This window comes from Neopelma chrysocephalum, unplaced genomic scaffold, assembly GCF_003984885.1.
Source record: "Neopelma chrysocephalum unplaced genomic scaffold, ASM398488v2 Primary Assembly neopelma1_23b, whole genome shotgun sequence".
In the NCBI taxonomy this organism is placed as follows: Eukaryota; Metazoa; Chordata; class Aves; order Passeriformes; family Pipridae; genus Neopelma; species Neopelma chrysocephalum.
Window position 1 is genome coordinate 16,511,141 of NW_020897692.1, and position 25,323 is coordinate 16,536,463.

The 25,323-nt window shown below is 37.5% G+C and overlaps 1 protein-coding gene across 9 annotated transcripts in view; it reads right to left on the reverse strand.

Moving 5' to 3' along the window:
* PHF3 (PHD finger protein 3) overlaps positions 1–25,323 on the reverse strand; it is a 56,685-nt gene that overhangs the window by 25,746 nt on the left and 5,616 nt on the right. The window contains exons 1-4 of one of the 9 annotated variants that reach the window (XM_027698094.1): positions 25,281–25,316; positions 15,825–16,093; positions 6,111–6,272; positions 3,136–4,957 (exon numbers count right to left, since the gene is read on the reverse strand). In XM_027698094.1, the coding sequence (XP_027553895.1) occupies positions 3,136–4,957; positions 6,111–6,272; positions 15,825–16,068 (2,228 nt within the window). In that variant the 5' untranslated portion in view covers positions 16,069–16,093; positions 25,281–25,316. Of the gene's footprint in view, positions 1–3,135; positions 4,958–6,110; positions 6,273–6,529; positions 6,606–6,835; positions 7,157–8,408; positions 8,501–15,824; positions 16,094–25,280; positions 25,318–25,323 lie in introns of those variants that run through there. The other 8 variants (XM_027698118.1, XM_027698109.1, XM_027698146.1 and 5 more) reach the window with 8 other exon arrangements.

The following is a 25,323-nucleotide window of genomic DNA, read 5'->3' on the forward strand; positions in this document are numbered from 1 at the left end:
CAGATGTGCTGAAGGTTACAAAAAGTTAAATCGTCATTATCTGACTTGCCCAGAAACACAAGGTTTAGTTTTCATACAAAAGAAAAATTCCTTTTAGTTATGTAGCAAAGGTATATCTCTAAATGGAAATTGTCACAATACATCAAGCAAACAGACTGAAAGAATTAGTCCTTAAGCCAAACATTAACAACCCACTCTCTGGGTAATGAAAATATAGATACAAAACAGCTATGCTGGTTATAGCTACAAATTCAAAGATAAGAGGAAAACAGAGTATGAATATGAATAGTCATTGTTCAAAGCCCAAGTGCCAAAGAATGATGATCTATTAACAGAAAGGAAACAGGCATTGTCTCTCACAAAGCAAGACATGTTATAACTTGTGAACTTTTTTGATCATGCAATTTGAATGTCTGTAAAATGGGATTCCTCCTGTCCCAGCCAAATCCATTGTATCTGCCGTGCAAGGGAAGTGTATTTTCACTTTGCATGTGGTCAACAAATTATTGCATGTATTCCTAAAAATATAAATTGACTCCAATTTTCAGGTGCTGATCTGAAGTAAAACAACATACAAGTACCATCCTTCTACTGTGCTTCCAGCAGGCACAGTAAGATTACTCTGGGGCCATGTAAGGCCTATGTAAGCATGGCCCTTTGGGAAATCTGTACACAAAGAAAAAAAATCTGTACACATGATGACATGATCCCCAGAAGTTACCCTCAGCCTGAATCAATTTTCCAAGCTTGGTATTACAGTAACAACAAGTTACTGGCTTTGCATTTATTACAGGCAATACAAAAAGATTCAAGTGACTACTATTCTGCACCCTGAATTTTTTAACGTGTTACATTAACAGGACATACTGCAAAGCTCCTTACACATTGTTTCTCAATTTGGGGCTGCAACTTCAGTTCAACTTCTTTTTCTACAAGCAATTTGTACCACCACAATGGTAAAAATTTTTAAAGTTGAAATAACCATAAATCAGGATAAAACTACACGTTTTTTCAGATCTTCGCTCTGCCCTTGATATTTGTTGAACCTACAGTCGTTTGACAGTATTTGCGTCTCACACTTTCTCATCTTCCCTTGTACAATGAACAGAGAAAAAAGGGAAAGAGGCTAGGTAAGCTGTTTCAAAAGGGAAACAAAAACTGCTTGAAAAGTAATCCAAAAAGCAAATAAAAAAAACCTTTCCCTACAGTAAACATTGATAGTTTTGATGGTTTTTCAAGAGAGAGAACTGAAACTTATCATCTTACACTTTTTCTCTTTTGCACTGCACTGGAAGTGTTTTCTTATTCTTCCATCAGTAATTAAACAAGGACAAAATGACAAGGCACTGGAGATAGAAGTTTTGTTTCCTCTTGTATCTTAATGATAGCAAGTGAATCTGAAAGGTTTCAGTTATTTGTAGCATACAACTACAAAAAAAAAGTAATTTGAATAAATTAAAACTTCAGTACTTAAGACTAGTGATGATAAAAAGTGCTGCACTGACAGTCTTAAATCTTCTGTTATTAGGCACAGGGCTCAATACCACAAGTTTCCTCACGTTGTGTCAGTCACATTCTATATACAAAAATTCTGTGTTTATGTACTTAATACCTTTCTACATTTAGAAAATCTGATCTGCTGAAAGGGCCGGTTGCATCATTTTGCAATGCAAGCGCATAAAATAACACAATTACAATAAAAAAACCCTAAAACACGTAAGACTGACATTACAAAAATGAGGATACCCATAATCACCATCTGTGGCAACTCATGGGCTCAATCCAACCTCAGCTGGTGATTCATCCACTACACAATTCTGGCAGCACTAAGAGCTGGCAATGCAAAATTGAGTTTATTGCATTTAATACTGTATCAATGCATATAGGTGTATCTTCTGTAACATTACTTTAACTTCATAAACTAAAATAAGCAGATTTAGTTCAGAGTTACTCCTGCATCTTCCCATACCAGTTAGATCCATTTAGTAATAAAAATCGACTTTGAACTCCAACAAGACATTCAAAAAAGAAAACCCATAGAATGCTTAAAATATTAGCAAATATAGAAAGAATGCAGGACAAGTTCAACTCAAAGCTGAATTTTTAACAGCTATCAAGAAGTTTAAATCTTAAATATGTATATTTTGCTTTAAAAATATCCAGCAAACCTACTGTTAATTCTTTTCATAGGCCACATTGATGTAGTCATTATAGCTGCACAGTAAATGAATTTCAAGGTGTTTGTTTATCAAATATGATACAGTAAGTCAAAGCTAACAAGGGCTCTTCTTAAATACTATGAATGCTAAGTAAAACCCTCAGGCACCAAAGATAATTGTTCCATATTTCACTGTAATGCAGGGAGTTCTAAAGCACAGTCACTGAAAATTACTATTAAAACTTTCTCTCACATAAGCAAAGGACTAATCAGAACCATCTTCAATTTGATATTAAAAAAACAAACGTAGGCTAGCAAGTACAACTGCAACTAAGAAAACTCCCTCATCGTTAGGTTTAAAGGCAATTTCAGATATGCCAACATGGATGTTTTATGGGGTTTTTTTTGAGACTGATGTTCTTCTCCTCTCCCCACCCCCTGCCAACTACTTAATTACTGTTACATGAAAGCCTCACAGCAATGATTACATAAATTGAAAAAAACCCTCTGAATCTCTAGGTATTAGAATTGTACTTGTACCAGACAAAAATCACATGTAAACAACTATTTGATTTTTTTTTTTGGTTCTTCAACTTAAGAGGTCTCTGGAAAGAAGGAAATTACAATCTGGAACATAGACATCTTGGTCTCATTTCCTTTCTATGAAAAAAAGTCAAGTTTAAAGTGCATAATTTAACAGCGTAGCAGAATTACACATTCATCAAAAATGTATTCATATAATAAAATGTTTATATTCAAACTTCTTGGCTAAAACAGTTTCTAATGCTCTATCTAAAACACTAAAAAAAAGTGTATGAGTGCAAGGGAAATTAATTAACAGTATGACACACAGGCTTCCACCATAAGGCTATGATTTTTTGTTTTGGCACCAGCAGCATGAAACATTCGGTAAGAGAGGAAAAAAAATTATCTTTCGAGACCAATAATAAATTCCTAAGACACAAAGCCACACACACCTGTTGCCATGTGGCTTTTTGCAAAAGCCACACTGCTTGCTGGGCACCCAAACATGTTTACTTTCACTAGCAGAGGTATGTTCCAAGCCTTCCCTTCTAACAGTTGAAATGTTATCTGGAATGAACAATGGAGGTTCATCAAGTGAAAGACTTTTGCTACTTCTTCTCTGGCGAGGTTGGAGAGTCTTATCATTTCTTTTTGATTTGTTTTTTTCTTTATCATCCTCTTTCAAATGTTCTGCAACAGGGTGATCTTTTGTCTCTGTCTCTTCCTTTGTGGAGCTATTTGTTTTTAGCCCAGTTGCAAGATGGTGTTTCTGCCCGTGGGCTTGCTTCTGACCAAGATTTGAAACATGCCCTGACAATGAATGCACAAAGTGGTGGGTATCTTTAGAACAGCTTTGATGAGTAGGAGATTTCTCACTTGCTCTTTGAACTGATGACTTCTGTGCTTGTCCAGAAGCCTGGACTCGGGGTATTTTCTTCAGCAACGTATTACTCTGTTTTTTTATGGTCATTCCTGAAACACAGCTCTTTGCTTTCAAACTCAGATCAGATTGTTTCTTCCTAATTTTAACTGGGTTATTTGGATGTTGATGACTCTCTTGCTCATCTGCATTCCGCTTCAGACCTGCTGAAGATGGACTGTGAAGACCTGAAGCAGTAACACCAGCTCTCGTTCTTGAACGCATCACTTCTTGTTGCACTGTACCCGATTTCTGCCGAGTATCTGCAGTCAGATTTTGTTTATTCTGTATTACAGATTTACTATGCCGGGGCCTAATGTTCTTTTCACATTTTGTTGAAATGCTAATTTGTTTCTCATCATCCTGAAATTTTAATGCCTCTGGGCCTTCTACTTTAATACTGCTGATCTGATGCTGTACGTTTTGGTTTGTTTGGTCAAGAACAGTGCTTTCTAAAATGCTATTTCCTGGGTCAGCAGAAGTCAACTCTTTGCTTTTTAAGTCTTTATTACCAAACTCTGTACTGTCCAATAGTTTCTCAGATGGAGTTACAGTTTTCTCCACTCCCTTGTCATCATCTCCAGCTTCTGTTACACATTGCTTTACTGACAGTGTATTTTCATCAAGAACTTCCACGTTGTGGGAACCTAAACTACAATCAACCCCCTCTTTTATAGAGCTAGACAAATCTGAAAAGGTGTCACAAATTTCATTGGGATTCATGCAAGTACTAGATGGATCATTAGCTTTTCCAGTTACTCCAATTTCATCACGCTCTTCTGTTTTATTCTCTGATTCCTCTGCTTTATTATCATCAGCTTTTTCTTCTGAAGAATTTCCCAAGTCCATTGAATCAATCACATCATTTGACTCATTTTTAACTGGAGTCATTTCAGTATCTGCAGATACTGAACAAACTGGCTCAGCATTCCCAGATTCGGTCTTCGTTGCAACCTCTGCTATTTCCTTTGTTTCTCCAGAAGGAGAACAGGCTCCTGTTAAATTAGCACAACTTAACTCTTGGGATGTTTCCTGAACTTTTGCCTGATTAAGGGTTTCGGACTTTACTTCATTCACATCTTCAGGACCGGGTAGACATTTTGTATTACTTTGGGATGCTGTCACTGCCGCTGTTCCTTCTACCTGTCCTAATCGTCTTGTACTACGCCTAACCTCTTTAGGCTGCTCTACTTTCGAGGGTGCAGCAATATCTGTCTCTTTAACTGGACTTCTCTCTCGTTTCTGTCCACTTTTAGGAGCAGATCCACTTTTTACAGACGATTTCTTGGTACTAACAGGAGGAGCAACATTTGAACGCTTGGCCAGGGTGCTCTGTCGGAGACTCCGTACTGATTCTAGGAAGGGAAAAAGGAAAGTGCCTTAGCTATACTGCTTTCTTCTCTTTGCAAACACAAGATTTACCTAGAATAGAGCTGATTTACCCTGATTTAGGTTACTGGACACAAAGAGAACTTAAAACTTAGTTGTTTACTAAACTTAAAGAAACCCCACTAACCCAAAATACTTGCATTTCAATTTTGCACTGCCATAGTTTGGATGTAAAATCTCGTTATTCTAAAGGCTATGAAAGTTCTGAGTAGTATATATAAAACAGAACATATGACAAAAAGACAATCAAAACCAACTGTACTTTTCTACCACTCAATCTTTTCTGCCTCAAACAAAATTTGCACAAGTTCTATTGTGATTAGAAGTATAACTATGAAGTTTAAAAAGCTTTTAGAGAACACAGTCTATGAATCCAAGATCCAGTCACACTCTCACTTGATGACATCTCTTACATTTCCTAAACAAGAAACCATTTTAGTGCCTTTTTTAAAGGCATATTCACCAGCTTTGTACCACAGGTTCTTATTTAAATTTTGATCTCCATATTGAGTAATTTTATCTTTTTAACTCAACCTGCTCTATCGGGGATAAAAGCAGAGTGGTAAATAACTCTATCAGTTCAACAAGTTAGAAAAGCCCTAACTATAATCAATTAGCTACCACAAAGAATTTAAATATTTTATTAAAATATTCATTAAGTATATTGAGATATTTTGATGAAAGAGTTTATAACTGCAATTACCATAACCAAATTTAAAGCAAAGAGAAAATACCCAAATAAAAATAAATAGAATCAAAATTTTAATTGAAAATAGAGACATGCTAGCATATTCCAATGCTGATTTGCTACTCTACCATGCTTTTGTTGGTGAGGAACCACAGTGCTAATTTGATGCAGGTAAAAGCATCAAAATCTCAAAAATTAGTTTAAGGACCACAAGGCATAAGGAAGACATTAAGTATTTTTTAAAGAAGAATTCTAACTGAGTCATACCCTACGGATGCCAACTTCTAGCTGCAGTGCATGAAAAGGGAAGTGTCTGTATTTGAATTCACACAACGAAATAGCAAAGCTTTACTTTACATTTATAAATGTTGGGGTTGGGATCATAAAGATTTAATTTACTTCAAACATGCAAACATATAATCTGTGATCACCTTGTGCCATTAAGCGTGGTGATTTCCTCGGTGATGTGACTGATGTTTCTTCAGCACGACTCCTCAAATTCCTGTGAGGTAAAACAAGCTCATCATCATCAAGGGTGTCATTACCACTCTCTTTAACTCCTTCTTCATCCATAGTATCATCCAGACTAATCACTGGAAAAAACAAACAAAAAAGAAAAAGCCTAAAACTTAAAATGATCAAAAAATGTTGCTGCTGTAATGCTGAGCAAAACAAGGGAAGAAAGGGAAAAACAAATAAAGTGGACATCGAAAAACAAACAAAAAGGGGGGGAAAAAGAAGAAATGCAGGACAGAAAATTCCCATGTGAGGTAGATTCAGTGCGGAAGAAGCTATCACCCAAAGCTTAAAATTTCTGTAGATAGTCCTTATAGCTTTTTTGTGGACTCACATTTTTGGGTTTTTTTTTTGCCACAGGAAGGTCCCCAGTCTTAGAGGATCAGCTGTCCCTCACTGTCCCTTCCCACCTAAGAAAAAGTGAAGAAAGGTAAACAGCAGAAAGAGCTGATCCAGGAGTGCATAGAGTTTAAAATCACAGTTTTCTCACAGGATACAATTTTAAAAGTTTTAAGTCCCAACCACATCACATATCTGGATCTGCAATGCCTTTTTGAAAGAGCATTAAGTGTAGCAAGCACCTAGTCTCCCAGAAGAGACAGAGAACATTGTCTTCAGTGAATTCCTGTCCTCCACTAACCTGAGAAGGATCCCAGAAGTTGCTCCCGAAAACAGGTTTCTTGAGAAGCAGTCAGGCCACCGTAGGAGCCATTCTCCTCACTTGCTTAAAGTTTGGTTCTGCAATGGTAACCTCTCCTATCCTATCCCAAGATCCTAAGTGTGATCAATGAATCCTGGTCCCCGTGGGATGCAAAGTTTGTGAGATCAAGCCAAACACCCAAGTGATTCTACAAAACATGTAGGATGGTCTAACAAGTACAACGCAGACTCCAACCAATCAAATATGCCTTTTTTTACTATTCAGACACCTACTTAGAAGCATTTTTAAGATAAACTCATAGGAGAGATATAAGATATCTAAAAAATTCTAACAATTGCTTACTTAAAACTGATATAAATTAATACCCCTGTCACAGAAGTCAAAATAAGCAAGAAGTCAGTCTAAAAATTCAAAGGTTTAATTTATCTCAGAAAATCTGTCAATTCCTGCTCCTTTTCAAGTCTAATGTTACTTCAACTTAAAAAAACAATGCTCTAGTGAAGGTTTTACATACTTTGAAAATAACAAAATTGGAAGCTGTAAAACACTGCTAAAGCCAAACAGTGACGAATAACCAAGTTGATCAAGACTGTAATTCAGTCTACAATCACCTGCCATGAAGAAATAAAGCGACCAAGCAACCTGTCAAAAGTTCAAATATTAGGAAGTTTTTTAACAGCTTCTTAAGGAAGGCTGACCTTGGCACCCAGCAATCAGCACTCTGGATCTCCGTAATTAGATGGCTGCCAGGAGCTGAAAGCCAGAAGTTTCTTAAGCTGACAACTCATTGCCATTCATTTTATTTTAACCATCATTTTTAGGCACTGAACTGTACACACCAGTTACAAGGAGAAGTGTGTTTGCAGAAACTACTGGCAGCTTCTGCTTTCCAATCCAGAGCCACCTTTACGTCTGTGCACGTATACAGACATACACAGATACAACACACAAGCTGCAGGGGACTGATAATATTGGGCTTACTCCACTCAGCAGTGTTCCTTAATCACTTATTTGCTATAAGCTACATACTGGGAAGGACACACTGGCAAAAATATGGTATTTTAACTGCCCCATTAGACTTTATTTTCCCCTACATATCTAATACTGGCTATTGTCCAAGATGACAAACTGAACGAGATGGACCCTCACCCTAACTCCAGCTGCCCATTCATATGTTTCCAAAGACTATGTCCTCCCAACAGGTCTTCACTTTGGTATTAGTTTTCTCATAATGTTCCTACAAAACATGAAACTGGTTTTCAGGAACAGACTGTGACAAAGGAGACTCCTTTCAGATTCAATTTTGTTTCTTCTGTGTAGAAACAAACTACTAAGCTACTGAAGACAACATGAAAAATAAAAACTATTCAGACAGCTTCTAAAACAGCTCTGCAGCATATTTCAGGGCTGACATTAGAGTCTCAGGTTCTACAATGCTCTTGCTCAAGTTATTGAATTTATACACCCTCCTTTATTAACAACAGAAGGGACAATTCAGTCCACCATTAACAGACAGTCTGAAATATTAGAATTAAAGCGTTTTCATACTTACAAGACTCTGTGTGGTAGCTTTAATTTTACAGAGGAATTTGAAACACAGAATCCTGCAAATTTCAAACCATCTGAGCTACAACTCAGCTAGTACAGACAGCCTCATGAGGCCCCCGGACGAGGAACATTCAACATAGACCCTGCTAGGAAGAGAAGTGACAGAAAACAGCAATAGATAGAGAGGAGACTAGGAAAGTAAATTATGAAAGAGAAATGGAGGTAGAGAAACAGCACTGGGAAAAGTAAACCAACAAAAGTAAAACCGGAAAGAACTTAAAAAAAGATAGAGATGATCTCAGTAACAAATATCTAAAGATTATCTCAGTAATAAATATGGAAATCAGAAGAATAAAAGATAAAAGAAAAAGTAAAGAAAAAACATCTGAACAGGAAAAGTTGTACACCAACGTACAACTGAATGGACTGAAAATAAGAAAAATACAAATCACGTATTTAGTGGAATACGAAATTTAGTGGAATTTTCCACACAGTGGAAAAGGCACCATTGACCTTCAACTTACTGTTTTGAGTCTCTCCATGTAAAGTTTCTAAATTTCCAAACTACTGTGCTGTACTCATTTTTATATGTTATACAATAACATAAATAACATACAATAAAAATAGTTTACTTGCAAATTAAAAGTAATACTTTCCATGCGCTAAAACAAAACCATGACCATTTTTTAATTCTTTAGTAATGTAAAACTGAGGAAAAACAAGCCTTACTTTCTGGAGAAAGAGGAGGTAAGGAGAAGAAAACACCCCTAAAAACATCCTCAAAAATTCTGACGTTTATAAATCTTTATTTTTATTAACATAAATATTCCCTTAATCACTTTCAGTCACCACTAAGACAAAAATATTCAGAGTTTTGACACACTGATCAAGGTAAATCTCAACTTCAGAAATAAATTTCTTTTTTGTAGATGTTAGCAGTGGACTTCTTTTCCTTCAGTAACCACACGGAACAGAATATCACTGTTTCTGCTTTGCATTGTTGTAAAATGCTATATCCAGATGAATCACGCTAACAGCAGGGATGTGCAAGTTCACAGCAGATTCCATACAGGCATCACAAATTATATGGAAATGGCTGTACATTTTAAAATTTCTACTGTTTTATATGTGAACACCAACATAATAACCTAACATTATGCTTCAACGAAAAAAACAGTTACAGTCTAAAACAGCAACTAACACTTGTCTAGGCAAGTCTTCACAAGAGCTAATACACTCCAGTAAAAAAATGAAACATATGTAGTTACTGACAAAATATCATTACGTCTCAAGACTGTAAATGAAGATGGTATATTTTATATAAAAACCTTTTTCCTACTGACATTTGTGATGTGTATGTTCAAGAAACAGAATTTAAAATACTCTTTTTAAAGAAAAAGTTTATTATCAAGAAAAATTAGTTGACTGATGACATAACTTACATAAAGAAACATCAAATCTTAACTCTTTTACAAGAGTTTGCCTGTAACCTGTTGAACTGAGAATTCGCCTGTACGGACCTTGTATTGACTGCCCAGTGCAAGAAAAGAATCAAAGTACCGTATAAAATACTAACTAAATATTTGCTCCCGTTCTCCATTAATCTCTACATTGTAAACAGGTATTTTTCCTGTCTTTAGAAAAAAGACATATGAAAATCAACTAGGATTAATAAACTTAATACAGCAGGTATCCTGACAGAAGACTGCATATCCATTTTAATAAAAACATGGAACCACATCACAAGCCTACTGATTTGTAGTTCTTAAACTACACAAGCCTATCACTTTGAAAATAAAGAGCAGTGAAGCACAAATTTCAACAACAAAGAAAAAACACCAAGTAAAAGCACCAAACCAAGCACTTTAAACTAAATCATTTTATTAAGAAGGGAGTCTTCATGCATTTACAAATCAGAAAACTCATCTAAAGAAGGACCTAAAATGGGGGAAACAGGTGGTTTTCCATCTACAAATAGAAAAGCATGCAAAATAAACATTCTCAAAGTTCTCAATACCAATACAGTAAATTTAAATTTTATACAGGAAAGTTACTACCTTTGCCTCAAGACACTGTGGAATTATTCACATGGACAGTTTGAAGGAAGGAAGGCATAAGGAGGTAAGAAAACTGAGAGAAACAACTGTATACCAAATTTTGGGCTGGAATCTGAAGATTATGTTCAAAATTACTTCATATGCAGGAGGAAAAATACAAGTACACTTGGCTTTAGTGAAAAGAGCCTGAAATGCCTAACGGCCAAACAGCACACTAGCTAAAGAAGTATTTCTAGTCAGAACAACTGGTTCAGCCCCAAGGATTCAGCAGGTGATCGTGATTTTAGCAGAGGTAACACTGCTTTCAACTGTACTCATGAAAACACGGGCTAAAACTAGAAAGAGCAGACCGCACTTGGGAGAAACACTTTCCCAGCAGCAATCCAGAGGGACAGGAAAAAAAGGGCAAATAAAAAGATGTCCCTAACACACTTTGTACATTCTTACAGGTTCAGTCTTCATCATTTATGATAAATACCTGCTTTTATAAACATATCCATAAACTAAATTGGTTAAAAGCTTTATTTTAATATGAAATCCAGAAATGTCTCCAGATGATAGGCAATTAAAATTCCAGTCCCTGTATTATGCGTATAATAAACCAAACTGCCCCAGTAAATGACATCCTGAAAAGCTACAGAACTCGTGATACCTGAGAAGTACCAATTCAGTAAGAATGCTGGTTATTTAGCTCACTGGCATGTGACCACTTTGACCTGCTAGGCTCACAGGTGGCTAAGCTTCCAGCAAGTCTTCCAGCAAGAACAGAACAAACAGAAAACCCACCACTAGGGTACCATACAAAGTTGAAAAAAATGTGTTGCTCTTAAGAGTTATGTCATATCTAAACTTCAGAGTTTCTACTTTTCATCAAGGAATTGCTCAGAAAGAGTGAAAAAAACCCAACAAAGCAACCCCAAACCCATACTTCCATATCCACTCACACCACCAAAACATTTAAGATGGCCAAGAGCTGTTCTATGTCATCTGCTTTCCCGTGTTGGTCATTCAGAGCTTGGAGGAGCAGCCACCTGATTAAATTGATAAAAAGAAGCAGAGAGGCACCTAAAATATGATTTGAGACCCTTCTGATTGCTTCAAGAACTTGGATTTCATTTGTTTCTCAAAAGTCTCATTTTGCCAAATTCTGTCCTTTAACTGTCAAGGAGAACAATTATATCAATTTCTAGTATCAACAAGAGGTCTTTCTGCTAATACCTACTTCAGGACAGGAAATGGCCTCCATTACTGCTAAGCTCCTATGAGCTGAAGTGAGTAAAACCTGTGGATTGTACCTTGATTCACAGAAATAACAGAGAACTTCCTAACTGTGCCATAAGAGCAGCAATCTGCTCAGTCTAACTCCATAAACCAGCAACTTAACTACATCTTTGCAGTTCAGCAGTCACTCTTTGCAAACACATTCTAAAAGGATTTCAGCATAACATCTGTTAATTTGACCCCTACTCTATCCAGCTTCTGAGAAGGTCATAAAAAGTTACTTCTACCTCTGCTCAAAGCCATTACCAGGATCACCTGCAAAGAATCTTGTCTTCTCTAAATATGTAATTATTCAATCAGATCTGAAAAACACAATCCCATTTTATTATTCAGTGGCAATTACAGAGCAAGCTCAGCAAGTTTGGTCAACTCTGTCCCTGGCTTTTGTTGGTCTTTGTCTGCCCAATAATGTCATCTAACTGAAGAAACTACTTAGATCCAGAACAATCTGAATTCAGGCCAAGACAAACATGAGATTATTTTTACTGGTAGTGATATAGTTCTTCCTACAAATAGACAGGCAACAAACATCCATTGTCATATTCCTTGCTATTTGTCATATACCAGTACTGCTGACTGAGATGCTCGGTACAAGACAGACATGGACCTATTGAAGTGAGTCCAGAGGAGGCAACAAAAATGAATGTAAGGCTGGAGCATCTGTCCTTTGAAGAAAGGCTGAAAGAGTTGGGGTTATTTAGCATGGAGAACAGGGGGGGACACCTTATTGTGGCCTTTCAATACTCAAAAGGGGCTTATTAAGAAAAATGGGGACAGGCTTTTTAGTATGGCCTGTAGTGATAGGACAAGTGGTAGTGGTTTTAAACTAAAAGAGGGTAGATTCAGACTGGATATAAGGAAGAACTTTCTTTATTATGAGGGTAGTGAAACACTGGAACAGGTTGCCCAGACAGGTGGTAGATGCCTCATCCCTGGAAACCTTCCAGGTCAGGCTGGACACGGTCCTGAGCAACTTGATCTAGTTGAATATGTCCCTGCTCACTGCAGGGGGGGCTGGACTACACAACCTTTCTCTTCCAACCCAAATCATTCTATATCTCTTCCAACTCAAACCATTCTATGATTTTGTTACTGTTCTCCCCAAGAGACACATTTATAATTCAAATTACAAAACCTGCATTTTTTAGATACATGCCTCTAACAAGCATTGACTGGAAATCGAACTTCAGCTTACAAAAATCTATGTGTTTCTGTCTTACAGACATGCACTTGAACTGTTTAAAAGACATACAATCAATTGCTACCAGTGTCCATCACATACAGTCAGATAACTGTAAAAAAATCTTAGTACTAACAAAAAGCTTAGTCCATGATGAATGATATGCAATATAAACCCTAAAGCTGAGCAAGACATATTGATGAATAACTTTGGATTAGGCCTGTAAAAACTCCGAACAGAAACTAATGTCAATGCAACAGTAAGAAAAAGAGCAAAAAACAAATCCACGCTCAAAACCAACTTAAGATCAAGGGCAAAGGAGTTCTTAGACAAAAATACCTGATCTCAGAAATAAAGCAGAGAAAATGTTGTCACAATTCTGAGAAATTAGGTATGTGGGTAAGAAGTAGGCTTCTGCTACTCACACATACTCATGTTCACTTAAGAAATTTCACAGTTAACAGCCTGGGTTGAAGGCATATAAAGATAGTATCTTGTTTGTGCATAGGTTTCCAAATACTCTTGAACTCTGCTCAAACCTGCTTTCAAAGAAGTATTAGTGAGCCGTGACTTCTGCTCCTCCATTTTATCAAGAAGACCTAATACCATTTTAGCTAAAACACCTCTTCAGTCCAACTATTATTACCTTTATCTCTTCGGCTTGCTCACAGCAATCAAATAAGCTGGAGCATGAAATCTTCACCACTTTAACAACTCTACAAAGCAGAGTACATTCCGGTTATTCAAGAAGCAGCAAGCATGATAAATCTGTCCTCTGCTGGCCCTGTGAATTTATTTCCATGAGTACTCTACTCCTGTTCTTAAACTGTTTAATAGTCTAGGCATGGGTTGTGCAAAGTATTGTTTGAAGGTCTAGAATAAATTGTGGTAAATAAATTTGTGCCTCTGGGAAAAATTAACTCTTTTCTTCAGGAACGAAATCAAGAGTGTAAGAAATACCATCAGTGTTGTAGTTCTAAAAATACAGTAAGGCAAGTTTTGTGGTGAGAGTTATAAAAAAACTGAGAGTGAGATTTTTAAATAAATTGGTGAGCTTCCATCTAACCTGTTTGGAAAAAACAGGTTTTGTATGGGTTAATTCTTAAGGGTACCATCATCTTGCACAACAGCATTCTTACCACAGACTACATCAGTTGTGTTAAATCACCAACAGTATCAGACAAATCAAATAAATCACAAGCTACATGAACTCTGAAGAAAGACAAGTAAAGAAAGTTTACTTCAAAGTCATAACTGTTATTCTTAACTAAAAAATTATAAGTATGTACTGCAGTCCTATCATCTCAGAATAAGGACAGTTATTATCAAGACCTACAAAGAACAACAGAATAACAGCAAGAACACTTCATGTCTTTTTGGACACCTACATTAATTCCAAATTGCTTGGTTTAGTTTATTTCCTGAAATGTGGATCTGTTCTTGCTGCTTTCATATTTAAAACATTAAATTCACAAACTCAGCATAAATCAAATCAGTTTTGATTCCCTTAATCTGCAGATAGCCTGGAATAGTAGCCCCCAAGTAAACGCATTAGCTCACTTACTTTTTATGGACCTTAAAAATTAATTGTGATGATTTAAGTATTAATAGTATTAATTATTGCACTATTGATCACTTTCAGAAGAAACATATGCCAAAAAGCCCCCAAAAGTTTCTCCATAACTTCCAAAATATCCAGCTACACCCTATTAATTAATCCAACATTTTAAATGCACTACAGGTTTACTGGAGGATGCACAGGATGTAGTACAACACAAGAAAGTGCATCATTGTTTTTGGTGGAATTTGATTTGGTCGTGTATTGTACAGTCCTATGCACATGAAAAGGGATACAATTTTGTTTAGTGGGTTACAGACAAGAAAGTGTAAGATCACAGACTACAGCAAGAGTAAACAAAAGCATTGAGGATGGCCTCAAGAATGTTCTACTGAAGTAGTAAAATAATCAAGTACCTTGTTTTAGCTTTGTAGTTAACTTTTTCATTACTCAACCAATATAATCTTTGATTTACACTTTTCCATGCTGTAATACCACTTAATTTAGTGAAGGTGAGAATTTAGCCTATTACTAGCTAGATAAAAAGTTAAATGTTGATACAATCACTTAACTGCATTAATCTACAACACTTCTCAGTAATGAACCTAACGAGTAATTTTTTAAACTTCCAATCAAATAAAGAACATTACTAAGAATAGAGTATATTTTTGTCTCTTACACCAAATTCAGTATAATTATTCCAACTATTCATAAATATAAATAATTTTAGTGATTGGATCATCCCTTTTATCATCCCTTTTTGGTTTTTTGATCTTCCAAAACTACTCCACAACTCCCAAGATTATTTTTATTTAAAACTTCACTCTAATTTGGTTCTAAATCAGGTATTCCAAACAAAATTGTATTATCTTTCCAGGGTTTTGAAGCCAACCAAAGCAAAACACCTGAATCCAGTATCAGCTCAGTACCAGGCAGCCTAGCACCAACAGAATAATCCTGAGGTTAGAGCAGTAATTTGTACAACTGTCATGTTCCTACTGCTAATCCAGAAATACGGTATTTTTCAAGACAACTAGTAACTTCAGTGATCAGGCACAGTACTTACACTAAACAAATCACAGCCTTCACTGGGAATAATTTACACATACTCAAAGCCTAGGTTACTTGTGATCCACATAAGAAGCCCTCCTCTACTGTTACACTACAAAATTAAAAAGAACTGCTCAGTTTACATGCCAAGCATGTAAGCAGCGCATCAAAAAGGGCAGGAAGGAGACAGAAATCCCAACTTATTATTTCTACATTACAAAAAAGGGTCGGAAGTAGAGTATAGCTGTATTTTAAACTGTTTAAATTGTAATCTTAAAAAATTGTAAGATTTACCTGTAGAACAAGGCATCTGGAAATTGGGACCATTGCTATCCAAAACAGGCAAACAGAACTGGGCACTTGCAGATCCTAGCATAGGATCCTTATCGCTGAGCATGTTCTTCAGCGAATCCTCTAAGACATTTTGACTTGTACTAAAATCCTCACAGACTTCATTCTCCAGGTTGGATCCTAGAAATAGGGCATCATCTAAGTGTTCAGTAGGAATTAAATGGCTAAATGTATCAACTATATCCATGAAGACTCCTGTGTGTCTTTCAGCCCTATAGAAAGACAAGAAAAATACCATAAGAAAATAAGCTACAAATTGTAAAACACCTAAGAAACCAGCAAACTGTTTTGGCTTTTGTGTCTTATAAAAAACGCTTAAGGTATTTCAGAATTGTAAAAAAAAAATTTTAAAAAAATCTGCTTATGGCTTAGTATGGCTCACTGCATAACTAAAAATCAATTCCCTGATTATTTTTAAAAGAAATTCCATGCTAAGTAATATAATCTCTGCTATCAGCATCAGAGTGCTGCCACTTCTACAGAGTGTGTATAACTCCTTTCTAAAATTTGTTTAAACCTTAACACACCCAAGGGGGTGGGACATCAGAGGAGTAGGAAATCAACAAGTCAACATGGTGAGCATGTGTCTTTCCTCACCTTTAAATGTAAAAACGTGAGGTCAGCTTCCACTAACATCAATGGAGCTGGCAAGGTTCCGGAGCCTGCCACACTACTACTACATACTACTAAGAAAGACTGTATTTCCGTTCAAACAGCAACTACCAAGTACTTACAGGAAGTTATTAATTTTATACAGCAAGGTTTTCTCTCTCTTAGTTTTCACATATCAATACATTCAATAAAATTACAGAAATTTTATATGAAAATCTGAGAATTCTGAGCTGGCTTCAAAAGGGCCAGTAGCCTCTTAAAAACCTCAATTTTGAAGAAATTGAGGTACATTTCTGGAAGTTTACCTAAGGAACTGTATTCAAAGATGGTATCTACATTTTACAAAGGATTCCCTGTTTTCTAGACCTTCCTTGCAATGCAGCAGAAATGCAACTATTGCAGCAGAGATTCAACTAATAAGAATGTATAACTACACAACAGAAGGGAAAAAAGTCAACAAAACATTTCTTCAGAAGTTTTTCTTCAGCATATACTTAGAGTGGTGAGAGATAATTATGATAAACATGGTGAGGCAGGCAAGGAAAATGGAGTTGTGCAATAGTGCCTGGCTTAATTAGGCATACAGAATAGTCTGGGAGACTGGTTTGGGCACAAAAAGCTGTTCAAGCTTTTGGAAACAGAAAAAGGACACATATTCTCCTACTCATTCCTTTATCATCCTCCTCCCACAGACTAGAAAGGATTTTTTTCCTAGAATGAGCACCCTAATTAAAGGAAAATGACAAGTGAGAATTAAAGTTTGCAGTGCTTGAACTACTTGCTTGAACTATTCCAGCAATCTGCAACTAAATAAATCCAGTACTTACTCATGCTTAATAGAACAGTAAGTATGCTTCCTTGTATGCATCAATGGGACATTTTTGTTTTAGCAATCAACCAGGAATATCTCAGCCAGATACATATAAGAGCTCTGCTACAATTTCAACCTGTATAACGTAAATAGTTATGCAATTTATTTTATTTCACAAGTTTACAAAAACTACAGGTTTAGCATGATGTTTTATTTTGAGTGGGTTTCATTAGGGTGGTTGGGGTTTTTTTTGCCTGTGGGATTTTGTTGGGTTTTTCGTGGGTTTTTTCTTAAACATGACAGTCTTTCTTCCTTCTTCCATAGGGCAGCTCAGAAGAAAACAATGGTCAGGTATGGCACTGTGTCTTTGCAGAGAATGGCGTCTTTACAATTTCTACACAGTAACCATAACAGAACACTCTAATACACAAGGCCCTACTGACCAAACAGGCAGCATGAAGGAAAGTCTGGCCAAATCAGGTGCATTTAGTAAGCAGGTAATAGCCTTAAGCAGCAGGTATATCATACTTTGAAAGCTCCCTCACCAAAAAATGGACTGCTTTTATCAAGCAACGCAATGCATCTACATATATACACCACACCCACCAGCACCTATAGCATTCAACACTGTTTTTGAAGTTATAAAAATAATTTCCAAATCTGGCAACAAATGAAGGAGTAATCTGATGGAACAGGTACTATGCTGCACTTTACAATCTGTTTTTAATATTATGCCAAGTAGTTACAACAATTTGATACTCCACAGCATAAACTACAAGAAGTAGAGTAGTGGCTCCAAGTAAGAAAATCATTAGAAATGCACCAATACAGTGTTTTAAAGCACTTTCCTGTAATGACAGATTTTTTTCATATTAATATTACATGAGCACAACAGTAACAGCCACATGATGGTGAACCCTGACACTAACAAGCATAAGTGACACTGCAATAGAACCCCTGTGTATTGTGAGAATGTAAGAAACCTTTTGTATCCAAAATTAAAAAGTGACAGAGGCTTTGAACACATTTACAGTAGCATAGCTCAAGATTTTTTCTGATAGAACATTTACATAATTGTTACTCAAATATCACTGTTACTAAAGCAGTGCTGACCACTGAACTTAAGAGCAATGTTAAGCAGCAAACCTCGAGCAGAATGTTAACTCTTGCTACAAAAATTGCTGCTGACAGAAATTAACTTTTCTCTTCAGTAATGTGAAGAAAAAAGATTACCTACAGTTTTGCAGGACTACCATGCAGCCATTCAAAATACTAAAAGCACTGCAAAGTAACTGTCAAAGCAACTATACGTGCAGTGGCCACAGCCACCTTCAGTGACACGTAAGTAGCTAGTAGAGAAAACTCAAGAGGAATTTTATTGAAAGCTTTATTTCTCGAGCATGAGTCTATGATCAAGTATAAGTTCTATCCAAATTTTGCAATGAGAAGTCATTGTACAGATATAAAAGAAGGGGGGTTGCACAAAAATTCTACCACCACAAAGTCTAAGATTAAAGGATTTGTTCTACAATTTTTAAAATAGAGAAGCTGTCTCAGTAAACCACATGAAATCAAAATTTTGCTTTATCTGGTTCAAGAAACCACTGTGCAATTTTTTGCATAATTTGTACAGTACCAAGCTATTTTAGAAAATTATTTCTAACATTACTAGATTAACTACCACATGAAGTGTAGAATCTGTGGGACTGATGATTAAAGACAGACTTCTTTAGCTACACAGATGACTGTTACAAACAGTTGTTGCAAAAAAAAAAAATCTTCCCTTACACAATGCCTCAAGTATATGAATTTTGAATGGTTTATTTTGCACTTGAAACACTTTGAATAACAGGAAAAATAGCCAGAGGTACAGGTAAAAGCACAGTAAAGTTTTTCATGATCACTTATTTCCAAATATAATTCTAACCCCTCAAAGGAAGAATGTATTACTACCCTGGAACACAGCTGTGTCCTCCACTTGAACTCTAATGGCCAGTGCCTCAGCATCACTCACAGCAGACACACACATACCAAGTGTACTCCCATCGCACAGTAATTCAGAAGTGCTTTCCCACTGGGTAGTTAATCAGAAGCAACAGAATATGAAAAGTAATTTGCATGCAGAACCAGTGAGGAATGTTCACAAATGAGGCAAAGGAGCAAGGCCCAGCCAGGCTCAGTGAAACTTCTCCCACCTGCTGGCTCCTGGAGCATCAGGGCATGTACTGAGACTGCCACAGCACAGCAACAGACAAAAGTGTGGGTACAACAAGAGCTCACCATAAAGAAAAGCTAAAAGTATAGAGAGCATTCTTCTCAGTTCCTTAAATAAAGTACATTTCTCTTACACTTTTGCTACTGATTTGTTTCAATCAACCCCTCCATTGCAAAAATAAGAGCAACAATTACAGAAGTAACACTGTAGCAATTACAAAGAAGTAACCCACCAACCAACATCTTTTATCACTAAGTGATTGATCCAACATTATAAACTATGTGTTAGAAAGCACAATAGTTAAACATGGAATTTTCCCCACATAATGTTTACCATAAAATTTCATACTCTCAACATCGTTTTCTTTTACAGTCTGAGTCTTCCAGCTTAAGGAAGTAATTTCTTCAGTTTTTTGAATCAATTAAGCTAGATATGTCATAACCAATACTGGTACAAAATAAACATGCAGTAGGATTGCTACGGTAGATTTTTATCTTCTCCCCATTTACTACTTTTTCATTATATCTCTAACAGCTCTACATGACTTTCCAAAATTAAGAGGTAAATAGCCAGAACAATCACTTGCTAAGGAAAGAAACAGATATCTCAAACAAGCATATCCTTTCATACTAATCTTAGAAGGGGAGGAAGACTAGCATCTGGACACAAGATATTGTACATCTTTAAGGTTTTTCATTGCTTAGTTTGTCTGCAAAAGAGGGAAAGAATTACGTCAGTTCCTGTTGTATTATTTTCTTGTTGCAACAGAGAAAAATAGTTTAGTGGAGATATCCAACTGCCTCAGCATGTTTCTGCCATCTTATCTAAAATCCACCTCAAGCAGGGATGATCACAAATTGTATATACAACCAAGAACTGGGAATGAGGAGGGGAAAAATCTGAAGGAACCTAACAGAAGAAATAAAAGAAGCTCACACTGCTTACTTGGGCAACTCAAAATCCTAGATGTTGAAGATCCTACCTATTTTACTGACCTACCTGAATCAGTGAGCCTGAAACTGCTGAAGATAGCATAACAATACTAGAATTCCTTCCATTTCATTGATGTATCTTTCTGAATAGTGTCTGTTATTTCCAATTCACTGAATCTGCCTAGTGCTTTTAAAAGCTTTTGTAAATCTAGTTATTGACTGGACTATGTAGGAAATATCACAACATTCAAAATACAAGACCTAGTCTCTTGTGCTTACGCTCACCAAGTGACTGGGACCAAGGACTAGTCATAACGACAGTAACAGACTCAATAAAAAAATCCTTATTATGTTTATTTCTTCATGTAGTAGTAGTAAACTCCGGTCAGAAAAGTAAACAAAAGGAATGCAGCTACTTGCATGAATAGCACCTTAAATGTCAAAACAAATGGAAAAAGCTGACCCAGCACGGTTACAAAAGAATCAGTAAGTAACAATAACCAACAAAAACTTTTCATCAAAAGAGGGAAACTGCACTTTCATTGACATGAAATTAGCCAATAACACAGGCATCTTAAAAAAAATCCCTTGCCCATGTCTTTTGGTAACTACTGTACCCAAAAACAGCACTAAAGTTTCAAATGTTTCTCTTTGTTCACTGGAGCTGTGACGTCGGACCACCCAATGGGCTCACTGATACCTTGACACTTACAACCCACCTACCAATGAAGGTTGCTTCAAAGCCTTGAGGCACAACACGTTTTCATACAATACTCCTCGTCCCTTGTACACAAAACTTTAAAGGTCACAAGCACCTAATTGAAAATTAATGCTAAGTTGCCGTGTATCCATGTTTTAAGCACTAGAAGCTGCACGCCTTATTACAACATTTATGGATATTACAGCACCAAAAGCCAGAACTGAGACCCAGGTCTTCTGCAGTAACAGATTTTACAGAGTTCATAGTCTAAATACATCACTGGACAAAAAAGCAAATCAATACCAGACTGTGCATCAGTGGAAGAAGACATAAACTTGACAACTTTCTGGTGAGTTTGAACTCTGACACCAATCTGCTTTCTACTCTGGTTCACACTGGCTCAAATCCCATCATCTGAGGTGGTCTTCAAGAATTAACTCACAAAACATTTTTGATGAAATAATCAATATGATTTATGAGCACATGAACTACAACCTAGCCACAAAAACATGTTTGGAACTGTTAAAAGAAAATTTCAGTGTCCCTACTCAAAAAACGGATATTCCATCCAAGCGTTCTAAGATTTACTGACCTTTAGTCTTTAAGTATCATCAAATTTGATCTTCTTCATTCATTTATCTCTCCTTAAACAGGACGCTGGCAAAGACCTGCCTAACAGCAATATGTACGCAACAGGTTTATTTGAAACATCAGTATTGCCGTAAAGGAAGACCAGATACACCGACAACCTTAGAAACATCAACATATAAATGTTCATATGCTGTAAATCCCCTATTTAGTATTTATTAATTTAATCCCTCTTTTAAAATTTATGATCTAGCTTTCAGTGGTACCAAAACCAAAGCCCTGCTAAAGACCAAAGAAAGTAAATATGAGCATTTCTTTCATTCTTAACCAGCTCTTCTACACTATTTTTGTGTTCCCCCCACCCTAAAGTCTTCAGACACCAACTGACTCAAACCTCACCACCTTGCTACTAAAATCTCAAGAGACATAACAAATAACTACCACATCCCAAAATCTATCTAGAACCTAAAGTTATATGCTGCTCCCCTCACTGACAGAGCAGATCTTTGAAATATCATGATAGCAAGTAGTAAGAGAAGGAGAGCTCAAGATATTTGCTTTATTAAACCTTCCCTATATGAAATACTTACATTCACCACCTGTAACAGTACCTCATTTCAGTGAACAGGAAGTGAAAGTAAATTTCAAACAAAAGGACTTAATTAGAAGACAAGGAAATGCCGAAAGAGTACAAAGAAACCTTTTCTTAATCATACAATATCAAATTATCAGATCACTGAAAATCATCTTAACAGTTATGTTTTGAACAGTGTAACTTCCCCCAAAAAATATATTCCTCACCTTCACTTTATAGCTAGAAGAGGTACATAGTGCTGCACTAGAAATTGTGCCATGTCACAAAAATGCCTTTACGTTGTGAAATGTAGAATACGTAAATATAAAATGTGAAATGTAAAGTCTTTACATTGTGAAATGTTAAGTACTCCATTTTTCTTTGCTGGACTGTCCCACCAGTGAGTACTACTGAATCCCACAAAAATTAAGCATAATTAAAGATTATACATAATTTTATGAATCTCTCCATCACTGCATATACCCCTAGAATTTTTTAACTCACTACCAAGAGACACTTCCCAAAAAGAAAAAGATGAAGGCAGATTATATTTCCATCACTACTGTCATGCTCTTGAACTCTTTCCACCCTGGAGTTCCTCAATAATTGTTTCAAGTATTTTCACCTGCAACACAGTATAAGTGTTAAACCCTGTAACAGGTTACACTGATTATTTGTCAGTCATCCCAGAGAACAATTTCATTTGTAATATCTGTTGAATTTCTCACTGTCTCTCTCATAATGGTTCACTTGGAAACACACATTAGAATTAGTGTTTGTTTAATTTTTTCAGAAATTGTTAAAAGCTTAATGGCTAAGCCTTATGAAGTTTTCTAATGGAAATACACCATCCATCACATAGCTATATTGACACCACTCAGGTGGATGTGACACAATGTCTGTATTTCTCACTTTTTGCTTCTATATAATGAGCACTCCTATGTCTATTTAGAGAACTTCATCACTGCTACTTCGTAATATTACCTTTCAAAAATATTCCCTTATCATAAAAAAAGAGCTTCTAATATAATGTACTTCTCCCCTTAGTATTTTTAAAACTTGGGTTTAACAATATTTAGGTTGACCAAGGAAAATACTAACTCTCATTAAAGTAACAGATAAAAAAATTCATATGGCATACATCAGCTCAACTCTTAGCACAATAACAGCAGTAAAGCTAAGTCTCTCTTTAAAGAGGTATGTCAGGTAAGATGTGTTAGAGCTTCTGTTCTCTTTGAAACACCTTACCACTGTATTGCATTACTTCAGGTAACTCTGTTGAATTAGATCTAGACAACATGGTTTGTGCCATACCACCAAAAGGTGCCCTTTCAGCTGCTTGAAATTTCTGAGGGTTTGCAAATGTAAAATACACATAAAAACTGAATGACTGAGTAACAGGCAATAATAGCTGAAAAAAAACCTTGGTGTTCAGAACTCCGTATTTATACGTATAGTCTTTCAAGCCAACTATAGAAATTAAAAGCAGAAGCTACTTGGTACAGCAAAAAGGAGAGCTTCATTGTGAGATATACACTAAGCGTAAGAACCACTCCAATTATTCCAAGAAATATAAATATCTATGTTTTCAAGGTCTTCCTTACATTGTGTCCCAGACCGCAACAGATTAATTAAGCAAAACAAACCATGAATCAGTGGTGTTAAAGAGATGCCATATGTTTACCATCCTTACATTAAACCCTAAAATATTTCCACTGTTCAGCAACATTAGCATATGTTTTCATAAAAACAAACATATAAAAATTGTGTAATGGATTAACAGCTACATAAAAGACAACATCACAACTACAGTTTGTATGGTATAGCTTCTGTCATGCCATATTCCTGTCTTTCCTTGCTCGTTTTTATGCTTCACTCTACAGGCTATTTCTACTAACTCAACCTATGCTGCACAAAGCGCTCTTCTTCCAAACACTCCCCACACGGCTCTAACAGGTCTCCATTGTGCAGACCACAGAGAATGCACACGCACAATCACGCGAGTGATGGCTCTACTAAAGCCTGAGAGTTATTAATTATTTGTATTGCAGTAGCAAGCAATAAGTGTGGACACACTGCCTCAGAAAAAGCACCTAATCCCAGAACAGGATCTGGAAATACCACCAGGCCACTGAATCCCCCAGGTACTGCCGTCGACCATATTTTCTCCTGCACTTCCTACTGTGGGTTACTATACACAAGAGTTAAATGCAGAAATTTTTGGTGATGCTAAGTTTGGGAGATGAGAGGAGGAGCCCGGAACAGGTCAGATCAAGAGCAGGAAGAAGAGCAGAATCTAAAGTGGTATTTGTTCCTCGGGTTTGTATGGGGCAAGAAGATATCGGCGGCTCAGGGGGTGGGAAGGGACAAGCGTTGCTAAGAAGGGTCAAAACGTGGCACCTGCGGGGCGGGGCAGGGCAGGCGGTGTGGAGGAGCCCGCAGCAGCAGCGACACAGCTCCGGGCAGAGAACCTGCAGCAGGTCCCGCACGGACACAGGCGGGCGGGGCCGATAGGTAGCGAGGCCGAGGCCGGAGGGCCATGTCACGGGCCGGGAGAGGAGCCGGGCGCGGCTGGACCGGGGCCCGCGGGCCGCAGCCTCCGCAACAGCCGCGCCAGCACCGCCAGGCCGCGCCGGGGCCGAGCGGAGCGGGGCGGCTGGGGCTCGGCTGGCGGCCCGCGGCCGGACAGCGGGTCGCCTTCGCACGAGTGCGGGCGGCGGCACCGCCTCCCTGCCCAGCCCATGCTGTAGGCCCCTCCGCCTGTACAGGCCCGGCCAGCACAGGCCGCGGCCCCGTCGCCGTCGCCGCCGCGGCAGGCCCGGCCCAGCGCTGTCCGGCCCGGCGAGGGCTGGGCGAGGCCGCGCAGCGCGGCGGGGCCCTCCGCCTCCACCCTCGCCCGCCCGCTCCCTCCCTCCCTCTCTCCCTGCCTGCCCGCCCCGGTCGCCGCCGCCGCCCGCGGTCACTCACCCGCTCCGCCGCCCGGCGCTGCCCCGCGGCCGCGGGGGAAGGG